The following is a 14,673-nucleotide window of genomic DNA, read 5'->3' on the forward strand; positions in this document are numbered from 1 at the left end:
AAAGCAGTAAAACCAGCTGCAACTTTACAATATAGTAGCTGTGTTCTTTTCTCTTTGGTGCAGTCATAAATTAGATGTACCGGATTCAATTACATCCTTTGCCACAATGGAATTTAAATATAACATCTTGGCTGCATTACTATGTTGGTGCAGGTAAAGATGTATGCAAGCGTGTGCAGGTGTAACCTCTCCTAAAGACACTACCCACCCCCAAGTTTCCCATTCTCATGGCATAGGTTCCCCTCCCCCACACAACTATTCTACCCGAGTGCGGTTCTCTCAGTCTGGTGTGAGACTGGGAGTGGGAGGCCTCCTGGGGAGGCTGCGAGCAGCTCAAATCAGCCTTTGGCCTGGACATTCACAGCACATGCCCAGGACTTGGTCACTAACTGGGAACTTCAACCAACCAAAGCATCAGAGAACTCCAATTTGTAAAATGCTAATAATTCTCCATCATTTATATTGTGCACATGATATCAGTTTTGAACTGATAGTTGATTGGGTTTAATGGCTTTTAGGCTGCAATGATGGCAGAGGAACTGAAAAAGGAACAGGATACCAGCGCACACCTGGAGAGAATGAAAAAGAACATGGAGCAGACAACTAAAGATTTGCAGCTCCGACTGAATGAAGCTGAACAGATTGCACTGAGAGGAGGAAAGAAACAGATCCAAAAACTGGAGAGCAGAGTAAGTGGCATCAGCAAAGGGAAAAGTGATGGAAAAAGGCAAAGGGCCATTGTTTGTTTCGCCGAAGCTATGCTTTGAGCTTGGGGTGCAGGGACTGGGGGCTGAGGGTGCAGTTCACCTGGAAGCTAATCTGACTCGCATGGAGTCTCCCACTGCATTTCAGCAGCAATGGGATATTTTGGGGTGGGGGGGGGGGGGGGTGGGAGGAGGCCACAGGAAACAGGCAAATATGCCTTGGGGGGAGGGGGAGGGGGGTGCTCAAGGGAGTGAAGCCCATGCTAGGGCTCGGCAAAGGTTGAACCGCGGAGTTTGGGGAGTTCCAGCTTCCTAAGAAGCTGAAGAATTTAACCATCTTCTGATAAAAATGCTGGAAATATTCAGCAGGTCTGGCAGCATCTGTGGAGACTTAAACACAGTTAATGTTTCAAGTCAATGATTGATTGAAGGGACATGAACCTAAAACATTAGCTCTGTTTCTCTCACCACAGATGCTGCCTGACATGCCAAGTACTTCCAGCATTTTCTGTTCATATTTCCAGCATCCACAGTATTTTGCTTTTGTTTTCACTATCTTTCTCTTCAACTCTCAAATGCTAAATATTTGTTCATAGAGTTACCTATTAAAGGATTGGTAACCCTGGATCTGCTGTCAGACAAGTTATTATCGGGCCATGGTTGGGGCAGGATGAACCGATATCTGGAACCAGTGAATCTGTCGCACCACTTCACAGGGTCCAGCTTCCCCTATCTCAGTGAATCTGTCACTAAATTGAAAAGAATTTTTTTTTGTGAAAGTTTCAAACATTCAATTCATTGAGGTGATGACATCACACAGGCAAGGACAAGTCGTCCTGGGAGCCTTTTTATTGGTCATGAAAAATTCAACCTTGAATACAATCTGAATTACAGATTCTGGCACAGAATCCTTTTCTGGTCCAGTTGCTCCCATAATCAGCCTTTTATGGGGTTGATTCAATCTGCGCTGCATCTATATGTCGAGTGATGGGGTCAAGGAAGCAACATCTCTCCCTCAAGATCTGAAACAGATGCCGACACATGCACTTCCTCAAACTCTTGAGGACTTAGAGAGAAAGACAGATGATTGTTAATTCATAGTAAGGTGAACCGACAAAATACCCATCATGATCAGACTCAATTCAATCCATACAACCTATTTTTACAATACAAAATGCAGAACACTACCATTACCCACATTAGTGAGTTAACTTACTTGATTTAAAGATGGCTCTAACAATTTTTTAAACTTGCGAGAATACACTTTAAATACATTTAAAGTAAATCTCTATTCTCTGGAAAAAGTCAAAAACCTGAATTGCAGCATAAACATTTCAGCAACTTCCTACATCAATGGCACATTTCCTTTTCTGTTTCCTAGGTGAGGGAGCTGGAATCTGAGCTGGAGTCTGAACAGAGGAAAAATGCAGAGTCCATGAAAGGTCTCCGAAAGTATGAGCGGAGAATCAAGGAGCTGACCTACCAGGTACAGTACCCAAAGAGCTGTTATTCAGAACCGTTCACCCCTCCCATTGCAATCTTTGCTGCACTTCCTGGAGCAGGAGCCTGAATTCCTCCACTTCTAAGAACATAAGAATTGCTGGTACTCCTGATCAAACCTGGCTCTGTCAGCTCCCCAGGGAGCTCTCTGACCTCTTCTCCGTCCCATTTATCTGTTCCAGTAACTGCTCCAATCCTGTTAAAGGATAGTACTCATCCATCACTATACCCCAGGATACTTGCTCATCATTTCTCACCACGTCCATTGACATCCCAACTCAGACAGAAACATGGTTCTCAGCAGCACTTCCTGCAGAGGTCACCAGGTGGTGATCAGTTTATTGCACCCAATCCTATCAACATATCCTTCTATTCCTTTCTCCCTCATGTGTTTATCTAGCTTCCCCTATTCACCTCAACTACTCCATGTGGTAATGAGTTCCACATTCTCATCTCTCTCTGGGTAAAGTTTCACGTTGAATTCTCTATTGGATTTATTAGTGACTATGTTATATCTATGGCCCCCAGTTCTGGTCTCCCCAAGTGGAAACATCATCTCTGCATCTACCCTATCAACCCTTTTACAAATTTTTTAAAGACCTGTATTAGAAAGTGTCTCCACTTCAGGTTATATGCTACTTTCACACCAGCCACTGCAGAAAACTATGATTTCCCTCATTTTGAGGTTGATCTCAAAAGTGACTGAAGGGGTAATAACCCTCCCCATAACCCCCACTGCCTCCGTCACTGGATTTAAGGTTTTGAAAGTTCACCCAGAAACTGCAGGTCTGCTATTAACCTGTCAATTCCCTGCCCAGGGTGAGGAGGACAGGAAGAACATCATTTGTATGCAAGACCTCATCGATAAGCTGCAACTGAAAGTCAAGAGCTACAAGCGACAGGCTGAAGAGGCTGTGAGTTTACCTGAATTTCTTCAAGTTTGTCACATTGATGCATGTTCATTTCATTTATCGAGGTAATATGCTTTTTGGTTTTAATCACAGGAGGGAAATGCCAGCACAAACTTAACCAAGTACAGGACACTGCAGCATGAGCTGAACGATGCTGAAGAACGCGCTGAGATAGCTGAATCTCAGGTCAACAAACTGAGAACTAAAAGCAGGGATATCAAGGTATGAAAAAGACAGGCAGTTTCACTTTGGAAAAACAGCAGAATTAATTTGCCTGATATAGTGAAAGGTCAGAGATTTCCAGATTACTCAGTACAACTCCACTTGTCATGTAGAAACTGGTTGTCCATGATATCGCCCATCTCTGCCCCGCCTTGGCTCATCTCCTGCTGAAATCCTCATCCATGCATTGGTTACCTCTGCATTTCATTGTTGCAATATTCTCCTGGCTGACCTCTCATCTTCCAAACTCCATAAACTTGTTGCTGGATCAGTAATGAAGAGCATATAGTTAGGATTACAACATATATAAATGCCTTTAATGTAGCAAAGCTCCCCAAGGCGCTTCACAGGAGTGTAATCAGACAGAAATTGGCACAGCACCAAAGGATGAAGTATTAGGATAGGTGACCAAAGAGTTTGGTCATGGAGATAAGTTTTAATTACTGTCTTAAATGGAGAGAGGCTCTGCGGTACCATAGGAAATAGGAGCAGGAGTAGGCAATTCGGCCCCTTGATCCCACTCTGGCATTCAACTAGCTCATGGCTGATCATCTATCTCAATGCCATTTTTCCACACTATCCTCATATCCCTTGATATCTTAAATATGTAGAAATCTATTGATCTCTGTCTTGAACATACTCAATGACTGAGCCTCTGCTGCCCTCTGGGATAGAGAATTCCAAAGATTCACCACCCTCAGAGTGAAGAAATTCCTCCTCATCTCAGTCCTAAATGGCCTACCCTTATTCTGAGACTCTCTCTTCTGGTCCTAGACCCCCCAACTAGGGAGAACATCCTTCCTATATCTACCCTATTACCCCTGTAAGAATTTTGTATGCTTCAATTAGATCACCTCTCATTCTTCGAAACTCCAGAGAATATAGGTCCAGTCTCTTCAATTCGTATAGGACAATCACCAAGGCTCTAAACAATTTCAGCAATACATCTTTACTCCTGTACTCAAATCCTCTTGCAACATACCATTTGCCTTCCTAATTGCTTGCTGCACCTTCATGTTAGCTTTCAATGACTTATGAATAAGGGCACCCAGATCCCTTTGGATATCAACACTTCCCAATCTCTCACCATTTAAGAAATACTCTATTTCTGTTTTTCCTGCTAAAGTGGATAACTTCACATTTTCCACCTAATATTCCATCTGCCATGTTCTTGCCCACTCACTTAGCCTGTCTAAATCCCCTTGAAGCCTCTGCATCCTCTTCACAACTCACATTCCCATCTAGTATTGGCATCAGCAAACTTGGAAATATTACATTTGGTCACCACATCCAAATCATTGATATAGATTATGACTAGCTGATCCTTGTGGTACCCCACTAGTCACAGCCTGCTAACATGTGAATGACCTGTTTATTCTGTCGGTTTTCTGTCTGTTAACCAATTCTCAATCCATGCCAGTATATTACCCCCAATCCCAAGTGCTCTAATTTTGCTTACTAACCTCCTGCGTGGGACCTTATCAAAAGCCTTCTTAAAATCCAAATACACCACATCCACTGGTTCCCCCTTATGTATTCTGCCAGTTACATCCTCAAAAAGCTCCAACAGGTTTGCCAAACATGATTTCCCTTTTATCTTTTTAATCTTTTATGGGATGTGAGCTGGCAAGGCCAGCATTTATTGCCCATCCCTAATTGCCCTTGAATTGAGTGGCCTGCTAGGCCATTTCAGAGGGCAGTTAAGAGTCAACCACATTGATATGGGTCTGGAGTCACATGTAGGCCAGACCAGGTAAGATTTCCTTCCCTAAAGGACATTAGTGAACCAGATGGGTTTTTACAACAATAGATGATAGTTTCATGGCACCATCACTAAGACTAGCTTTCAATTCCAGATTTTCATAAATTAATTGAAATTAAATTCCACCAGCTGCCATGGTGGGATTTGAACCCTTGTCCCCAGGGCATTAACCTGGGCTTCTGGATTATTAGTTCAGTGACATTGCCACGACTTCACTGGCTCCCCCAAATGTTCATAAATCCATATTGACTCTTCCCAATCCTATCATTATTTTCTAAGTGTCCAGTTATCACATTTCTTTAAAATAGATTCTAGCATTTTCCCAACTTTTGATGTCAGGCTACCAGTTCTGTAGCTTCCTGTTTTCTCTCTCCCTCCTTTCTTAAATAGTGGGGTTAATTTACTATCTTCCAATCTGCAGGAATCATTCCAGAATCTATAGAATTTTCAATGACCACCAATGCATCCAGTATCTCTACAGTCACCTCCTTCAACACTCTGGGATGTAGATCATCGGGTCCAGGGGATTTATCAACTTTCAGTCCCATTAACCTCTCCAGTACTACTTTTTTACTAATACTAATTCCTTTCAGTTCCTCATTCTCGCTAGTGCCTTGGTTCTCTAGTAATACTGGGAGGTTTTTTGTATCTTCCTCCATGAAGAGAGACACAAAGTATTCCCCCATTATAAATTCTCCTGTCTCTGTCTGTAGTGGGCCCACGTCTTGGATAATCTTTTCCTTTTTACATACATATAGAAGCTTCTACAGTCCGTTTTTATTTTTCTCACTAGTTTACTTTCATATTTTATTTTCTCTTTCAGTTTCTTAGTCCTCCTTTGCTGAATTCTAAAATGCTCCCAATCTTCAAGCCTACTATTTTTTTGGCAACTTTATAAGCCTCTTCCTTTGATCTAATACAATCTTTAACTTCTTTTGTTAGCCATGGTTGGATCACCTTTCCTGCTGGGTTTTTGTGCCTCAAAGCAGTGCATATTTGTTGTAAACCATGTATTAATTCTTTAAATTCTGGACATTGCCTATCTACTGTCATACTTTTTAATGCAGTTTCCCAATTTGCCCCTCATACCTGCATAGTTTCCTTTGGTCAGATTTAAGACCCTAGTTTTGGATTGAACTACATCACTTTCAAACTTAATGTAAAATTCCATCACGTTATGGTCACTCTTCCCTAGAGGCTCCTTTACAATGAGATTATTAATTAGCCCTTTCGCATTGCACAATACTAGATCTAAAATAGACCTTCTCTAGTTAGTTCCTCAAAATGCTGTTCTAGAAAACCATCTCATATACATTCCTGGAATTCATCCTCCACAGCATTAGTGCCAATTAGGTTTGCCCAGTCTATATGTAGATTGAAGTCCCCCATAATTACTATATTACCCTTGGTACATGCACCTCTAATTTCCTGATTTATACCATGTCCTTCATTAACACTGTTTAATGGCCTATGAACAACTCCTACCAATGTTTGCTGCCCCTTGCTGTTTCTTAGTTCCACCCAAACTGATTCTACATCTTGATCTTCTGACCCAAGATCCTCACTTAAGAATGTACTGATTTCATCTGTTATTAACAGCACTATCCCACCTTTTTCTTTTTTGCCTATCCTTCCTAAATGTTGAATACATTTGTACATTCAGTTCCCAGCCTTGGTCACCGTGCAGCCAGGTCTCCGTAATGGCAATTAGATCATACCTGTTTACTTCCATTCTGTGTGCATTCAGATAGAATGCCTTTAATTCTGTCTTATTATTTTCACAACCTTTAGCTTTATCTGCTGGCACACTCAAGTTTGTACACTCTGTCCCTTCCTGCCACACTCAGTTTATCAATTCCCTTATTGCTACCTTGTCATATCTCTAATTTATCATATCTTCCATCATCTGATCCCTCCTCCCCACTATTTAAAGCCCTCTCTACAGCCCTAGTTATACGACTCGCCAGAACACTGGTCCCAGCATGGTTCAGGCGAAGACTGTTCCAATGGTACAGCTCCCATTTTCCCTAGTACTGTTGCCAGTGCCCCATGAATCGAAACCCCTTTCTTCCACACCAATCTTTGAGTGACGCGCTTAACTATCTAATCTTATTTACCCTACTCCAATTTGCACATAGCTCAGGTAATAATCCAGAGATTACTACCTTTGAGGTTCTGCTTTTTAATTTATCCCCTAGCTGCTCATACTGTCTAAGCAGAACCTCTTTCCTCGTCCTACCAATGTCATTGGTACCTACATGGAAGACGATGACTGGATCCTCCCCCTCTCATTGTAAGCTCCTCTCCAGCCCCAAGAAGATGTCCTGAACCCTGGCACCAGGCAGCTAACACAGTCTTCTGGATTCTCGTTCTCGGCTGCAGAGAACTGTGTCTATTCCCGGACTGTACTGTCCCCTACCACCACTATATTCCTATCAACTGCCCCCGCTTGAAAAGCTTCCTGTACCATGGTGCCATGGTCAGTTTGCTCATCTACTCTGCAGCCCCTGCTTTTATCCATACAGGTTGCAAGAACCACAAACCTGTTGGGATAATTGCGAGGACTGAGGCTCTTCCACTTCTGCCTTCGCGATCCCCATACCTGCCTCACTTGCAGTTGCACCCTGACCATCGACTAAATCAGACGACCCTAAGTATGACTGCCACCTGGTACGAAATTATCCAGGTAACTTTCCCCACCCTTGGTGTGTCAGTGTCTGCAGCACAGCCTCCAGCTCAATGACTCTGAGCTGGGGCTCCTCCAGCTGCAGACACTTCCTGCAGATGTGTTTGCCTTGGATCACACAGGTGACCACGAGCTCCCACATTCTGCAGCCGCCACACATGACCTGCCCTGCCTTCTTTATAGCAATTAATTATTTCACTGATTAAATTTTAATTAATGTCTCTTGCCTGCCTGTTCTTATTTATTGAAATAATTTGTACTTACCCCGATTGAAATTCTCTAGTTAAGGTCAATATAAATACTCATCAGCCAATCTAATAAGCTTGATTACTATTCGCAAATCTTACTACTACTAATAAAAACTTGCAATTACTAAAATTACCTAAGTTTTGAAAGATAAAAGAGAAAAACACTCACCAGCCAATCGACTGCATGTTTTCCTGGGACTCATACATTAATTTTTTTCAGAACGTGGTTGGTCTGCTCTGGAGCCACAGATTGGACTGGAATGGACAGCACTTCTAGGTGCTGCTGTCTGTCCCCGGGTCCTCCTCTCTCCTGCACTTTTAGGCGCTGCTGTCTGTTGGTATCCTAACTCATCAATTCATGTTTACTCATCAATTCATGTTTACTCATCAATTCATGTTTACTCATCAATTCATGTTTACTCATCAATTCATGTTTACTCATCAATTCATGTTTACTCATCAATTCATGTTTACTCATCACCCCTGTGCTCACTGACTTTGCTCCTGGTCTGGCAAAGCCCCAATTTTAAAATTCTCAACCTGGTTTTCAGCTCCCTCCATGGCCTCACCTGTCCATAGGGCTTTTTAAAAAATTCATTCATGGGATGTGGGCACTGCTGGCAAGGCCATCAATTTTTTCCCATCCCTAATTGCCCCTGAACTGTTAGTGGTGAGTCGCCTTCTTCAACCGCTGAGTACATGTAGTGATATATTTCCAAGTCAGAATGGTGCGTGACTTGGAGGGGTGCTTGCAGGTGGTGGTGTTTCCATGTGTCTACTGCACTTGTTCGTCTAGGTGGTAGATTTCGTGGGTTTGAAAGGTGCCAAAGGAGCCTTGGTGAGTTGCTGCAGTGTATCTTATAGGTGGTACACACTGCTGCCTGTGGTGGATGGGGTGTCTATCAAGCAGGGTGCTTTGTCCTAGATGGTGCTCAGCTTCGAGTGTTGTTGGAGCTGCTCCCATCCAGGCAAGTGGAGAGTATTCTATCACACTCCTGACTTGTGCCTTGTAGATGGTGGACAGGCTCTAGGGAGTCAGCAGGCATGTTACTTGCCACAGAATTCCCAGCCTCTTGCTTGCTCTTCTACCCACAGTGGTCCAGTTTTTAGTTTTAGAGATACATCACTGAAACAGGCCCTTCGGCCCACCGAGTCTGTGCTGACCATCAACCACCCATTTATACTAATCCTACACTAATCCCATATTCCTACCACATCCCCACCTGTCCCTATATATTTCCCTACCACCTACCTATACTAGGGGCAATTTATAATGGCCAATTAACCTATCAACCTGCAAGTCTTTGGCATGTGGGAGGAAACCGGAGCACCCGGAGGAACGTGTCCTCAGTACCTTGCTCTACGGCAGCGAGGCCTGGACAACGTATGCCAGCCAAGAGCGACGTCTCAATTCATTCCATCTTCGCTGCCTTCGGAGAATACTTGGCATCAGGTGGCAGGACTATATCTCCAACACAGAAGTCCTTGAAGCGGCCAACACCCCCAGCTTATACACACTACTGAGTCAGCGGCGTTTGAGATGGCTTGGCCATGTGAGCCGCATGGAAGATGGCAGGATCCCCAAAGACACATTGTACAGCGAGCTCGCCACTGGTATCAGACCCACCGGCCGTCCATGTCTCCGTTATAAAGACGTCTGCAAACGCGACATGAAATCGTGTGACATTGATCACAAGTCGTGGGAGTCAGTTGCCAGCATTCGCCAGAGCTGGCGGGCAGCCATAAAGACAGGGCTAAATTGTGGCGAGTCGAAGAGACTTAGTAGTTGGCAGGAAAAAAGACAGAGGCGCAAGGGGAGAGCCAACTGTGCAACAGCCCCAACAAACAAATTTCTCTGCAGCACCTGTGGAAGAGCCTGTCACTCCAGAATTGGCCTTTATAGCCACTCCAGGCGCTGCTTCACAAACCACTGACCACCTCCAGGCGCGTATCCATTGTCTCTCGAGATAAGGAGGCCCAAAAGACTGCACTTGTTCGTCTAGGTGGTAGATTTCGTGGGTTTGAAAGGTGCCAAAGGAGCCTTGGTGAGTTGCTGCAGTGTATCTTATAGGTGGTACACACTGCTGCCTGTGGTGGATGGGGTGTCTATCAAGCAGGGTGCTTTGTCCTAGATGGTGCTCAGCTTCGAGTGTTGTTGGAGCTGCTCCCATCCAGGCAAGTGGAGAGTATTCTATCACACTCCTGACTTGTGCCTTGTAGATGGTGGACAGGCTCTAGGGAGTCAGCAGGCATGTTACTTGCCACAGAATTCCCAGCCTCTTGCTTGCTCTTCTACCCACAGTGGTCCAGTTTTTAGTTTTAGAGATACATCACTGAAACAGGCCCTTCGGCCCACCGAGTCTGTGCTGACCATCAACCACCCATTTATACTAATCCTACACTAATCCCATATTCCTACCACATCCCCACCTGTCCCTATATATTTCCCTACCACCTACCTATACTAGGGGCAATTTATAATGGCCAATTAACCTATCAACCTGCAAGTCTTTGGCATGTGGGAGGAAACCGGAGCACCCGGAGGAAACCCACGCAGACACAGGGAGAACTTGCAAACTCCGCACAGGCAGTACCCAGAATCAAACCCGGGTCCCTGGAGCTGTGAGGCTGCGGTGCTAACCACTGCGCCACTGTGCCACCCTGTGTCCAATTAAGTTTCTGGTCAATGGTGACCCCTCCATGATGTTGATGGTGGGGGATTCAGTGATACTAAAACCACTGAACATCAAGAGGAGATGGTCATTGCCTTGCACTTGTGTGGTACAAATTTAACTTGCCCCTTATCAGCCCAAGATATTGTCCAGGTCTTGCTGCATGGTGATATGGACTGCTTTAGTATCTGAGGAAACAAAAACAGAAAACACTGGAAAAACTCAGCAGTTCAAGCATCATCACTGGAGAGAGAAGCAGAGTTAATGTTTCAGCTCAAAGATCTTTCATCAGAACTGATAAAAGGTCATCAGCCTGCAGCATTATCTCTGTTCTTCTCTCCACAGATGCTGCCTGACTTGCTGAGTGTTTACAGCGCTTTCTGTTTTTGTTTCGTATTTTGCTATTGTATCAGTATCTGAGGAGTTGCGAATGGTACTGAACATTGTGCCATCACCAGTGAACATCCCACTTCTGAACTTATGGAGGGAAGGTCATTGATGAAGCAGCTGAAAATGGTTGTGCCTAGGTCACTACCCTAAGGAACTACTGCAGCGATGTCCTGGGGCTCACATGATTGGCCTCCAACAACCACAACCATCTTCCTTTGTGCTTGGCATGACTCCAGCCAGTGGAGAGTTTTCCTCCGATTACCATTGACTTCAAGTTTGCTAGGGCTTCTTGATGCCATACTCAGTTAAATGCTGCCTTAATGCCAAGGGCAGCCAACTTCACTTCACCTCTAAAATTCAGCTCTTCATGTTTGGGCCAAGGTTGAAATGAGGTACAGAGCCGAATGGCCCTGGCAGAACCTCTTATAACCCCAGAACCTTCAGAGATATTGGAGCTCCTCTAATTCTGGCCTCTTGAGCAACCTGTATTTTAATCGCTCTACCATTGGCAGCCATGCCTTCAGCCGCCTGGGTGCTAAGCTCTGGAATTCCCTCCCTGAACCTCTCCAACTGTAAGATGCTCCTTAAACCTACCGTTATGACCAAACTCTTTACGTCACCTGTCCCAATATCTGCTTTGGCTCAGTGTCAATTTCTGCCTGATTACACTCCTGTGAAGTGCCTTTGGAGATTTCACTACATTAAAAGCACTATGTTCTAATCCTAACAATATGCCTCATTACTGATCCGCCAACAAGTGGAAATAATCTTTCACTATTTATCATTTCAAATTTTCCCCAAGCTCCTGTTCGACCCTCTGAACCTTTTTTGCTGCAATGAATGTAATGTTTCACAAGACTGTCATAATTACTGTTTCCCCCCATGCCTGATGACATCCAGTAAAATATCATACCTTTTCCTTTGCTCCAATATCCTTTATACAATAAGATGCCAAAGATTCACTTGTTATCTAACCAATATCTGGTAGACAATCATCATCAACTTGTGTTATCCAAACACACCTCCATCACTTCCTAAATTTGTGCATCTGAACCCCTAGATTCCTCTGCTCAAGTTCACTGAGAAATGACTTCCCGATTTCAGCTGTAGTTGTGCTGATGCCCCCTTGACGCCCCCCACCTGTGCCAAGGCCCCCTGTCATTCTGAAGGCTGTGTTACTCTGCTGACTTTGCTCATATTTGATGTTTACTAACTGACTTTTTCCTATTTCAGCATGAAGAATGAAGGACTGGGCTCAAGGCTCTGAATTAGCTCTCTTCTGCTTTCTGTTTCAATTTAGTTTTAGCATAACAAAGCCTGTGTGAATAAAGAAAATTATAATGTAACACTTTGTCCTGGGGTTGATCTTTCCAGCAGTTAGCCTTTAAATGCAAGTTTCTGGCAGTTTCCCACCTTTTGAGAATGATCAGTACAATTAGAGGCCAATGAATAATTCTCAAATATGGGATGGAGCAGCTGACAGCATCAACAAACAGTATCATTGAATGTTTACTGACCAGAAAGAGGCCACTTGGCCCACTGTGTCTGCACCGGCCAAAAAACGAGCCACCTAGCCTAATCCCACCTTCCAGCATTTGGTCCGTAGTCCTGCAGGTTACGGCACTTGAGGTGCATATCCAACACCTTTTAAATGAGTTGAGGGTTTCTGCCTCTACCACCCTTTCAGGCAGTACGTTCCAGACCCCCACCACCCTCTGGGTGAAAAATGTTATCATCTCCCCTCTAATCTTCCTACCAATCACTTTGAATCTATGCCCCCTAGTCATTGACCTCTCTGCTAAGGTAAATAGGCCCTTCACATCCACTCTATCCTCACAATTATGTACATTTCAATCAGATCTCCCCTCTATGACCCAGCCTCCACTGCTCTCTGGGGTAGAGAATTCCAAAAATTAACGACCCTCAGAAGAAATTCCTCCTCATCTCAGTCTTAAAAGGGAGACCCCTTTTTAAACTGTGCCCCTTAGTTCTAGATTTCCCCCATGAGGAAAAACATCCTCTCAGCATCTACTCTGTCAACCCCCCTCAGAATCTTTTATGTTTCAATAAGATCACCTCTCGGACTTATCAACTCCAATGAGGATAGACCCAACCTGCTCAACCTTTCCTCACAAGAAAACCCTTTCATCCCAGGAATCAGGCTAGTGAACCTTCTCTGAACTACTTGCACTGCAAGTATATCCCTCCTTAAGTAAGGAGACCAACACTGTACGCAGTACTCTAGGTGTGGTCTCACCAACACCCTGTACAGTTGTAACAAGACGTCCCTACTTTTATGCTCCATCCCCCTTGCAATAAAAGCCAACATTCCATTTGCCTTTCTAATTACTTGCTGTACCTGCATGCTAACTTTTTGTGATTCATGTACAAGGACACCCGCATCCCTCTGTACTGCAGCATTCTGCAGTCTCTCTCCATGTAAATATTCTGCTTTTCTATTCTTCCTGCCAAATTGGACGTCACATATTCCCATATTATACTCCATCTTCCAAATTTTTGCCTACTCACTTAACCTATCTACATCTCTTTGCAGACACTTTGTGTCCTCCTCACAACTTGCTTTCCTACCCTATCTTTGTTTTGCCTGCAAATTTGAATGCAATACAATCAGTCCCTGCATCCAAGTCATCAATATAGATTGTAAATAGTTGAAGTCCCACTGATCCCTGTGGCACTTCACTAGTTACAGTTTGCCAACTTGGAAAATCCTCCATTTATCCCAACTCTGTTTCTTGTTAGTTAGCGAGTCCTCTATCCATGCTAATATATTACTCCCAACACCATGAGCTCGCTCTTATCTTGTGTAGTAACCTTTTATGTGGTCGAATGCCTTTTGGAAATTCAAATACACTATATCTACTGGGTCCCTTTTATCCATCCTGCTTGTTACATGCTTCAAAGAGCTGTAATAAATTTGTCAAACATCATTTCCCTTTCACAAAACAATGTTGACTCTGCCTGACTACATTATGATTTTCTAAATGTTCTGCTACTACAGGGTGAATGTCCAAAATCCGGCACCCTTGGGACCGAGACTGTGCCGGATTTCTAACTTTCCCTGATTTTACATTAAACAAAAGAACTGAAGAAAAGGGCTTTCAACTTCTTGTCAGTGCGTATACTGCATGCCTTTATCTTACAAAGTCTGGCAGAGTGTATGCATAAATGATTATAGATGTTAAAATTGACTTTGCAAAGGTCTTACTGCACCACTACTCAGACGATGGTGGGTTAAATAAACGTTATGAACAGTGTTCGATTCCAATAATGGAACGGAGAATGGATACAGTTCAACAGCTTAAAAGCCACATTCTTCCATTTCTCTCCCAGGGCCCCCTAGCCAAGTCGCCCTCAAGGAGGCTGCAGCACACTGGTTCCTGACATCCCCAGCACTTGGAGCCGGTGATCGTCCTCTGGGTCAGCCACAGCCCGAGGATAACCACGGGCCTCGGCTCATTACCCGTCCAAGCACCATCCCTGGGACAGGGGGTGTTGTCGGGGTGGTGAAGATCCACTAGTCGCCGATATTTGTTGGCCTTTCTTGAACCCCCAACAGC

General features: G+C 44.1%; 2 protein-coding genes across 3 annotated transcripts in view; one reads left to right on the forward strand and one right to left on the reverse strand.

Moving 5' to 3' along the window:
• LOC137378420 (myosin-7-like) overlaps positions 1-12,412 on the forward strand; it is a 199,645-nt gene extending 187,233 nt beyond the window's left edge. Inside the window, exons 38-42 of the mRNA XM_068048747.1 lie at positions 519-689; positions 2,086-2,190; positions 3,023-3,118; positions 3,209-3,337; positions 12,329-12,412. Of these exons, the coding sequence (XP_067904848.1) occupies positions 519-689; positions 2,086-2,190; positions 3,023-3,118; positions 3,209-3,337; positions 12,329-12,340 (513 nt within the window). The 3' untranslated portion in view covers positions 12,341-12,412. The remainder of the gene's footprint in view (positions 1-518; positions 690-2,085; positions 2,191-3,022; positions 3,119-3,208; positions 3,338-12,328) is intronic.
• LOC137378421 (short transient receptor potential channel 4-associated protein-like) overlaps positions 1-14,673 on the reverse strand; it is a 151,731-nt gene that overhangs the window by 4,916 nt on the left and 132,142 nt on the right. Inside the window, exon 20 of one of the 2 annotated variants that reach the window (XR_010976597.1) lies at positions 1,289-3,600. The exons of the other annotated variant lie outside the window; for it this stretch is intronic. The gene's annotated coding sequence lies outside the window, so the exon portion shown is untranslated. Of the gene's footprint in view, positions 1-1,288; positions 3,601-14,673 lie in introns of those variants that run through there. 2 annotated transcript variants of the gene reach the window in all.

This window comes from Heterodontus francisci, chromosome 16 (assembly GCF_036365525.1).
Source record: "Heterodontus francisci isolate sHetFra1 chromosome 16, sHetFra1.hap1, whole genome shotgun sequence".
Taxonomy (NCBI): Eukaryota; Metazoa; Chordata; class Chondrichthyes; order Heterodontiformes; family Heterodontidae; genus Heterodontus; species Heterodontus francisci.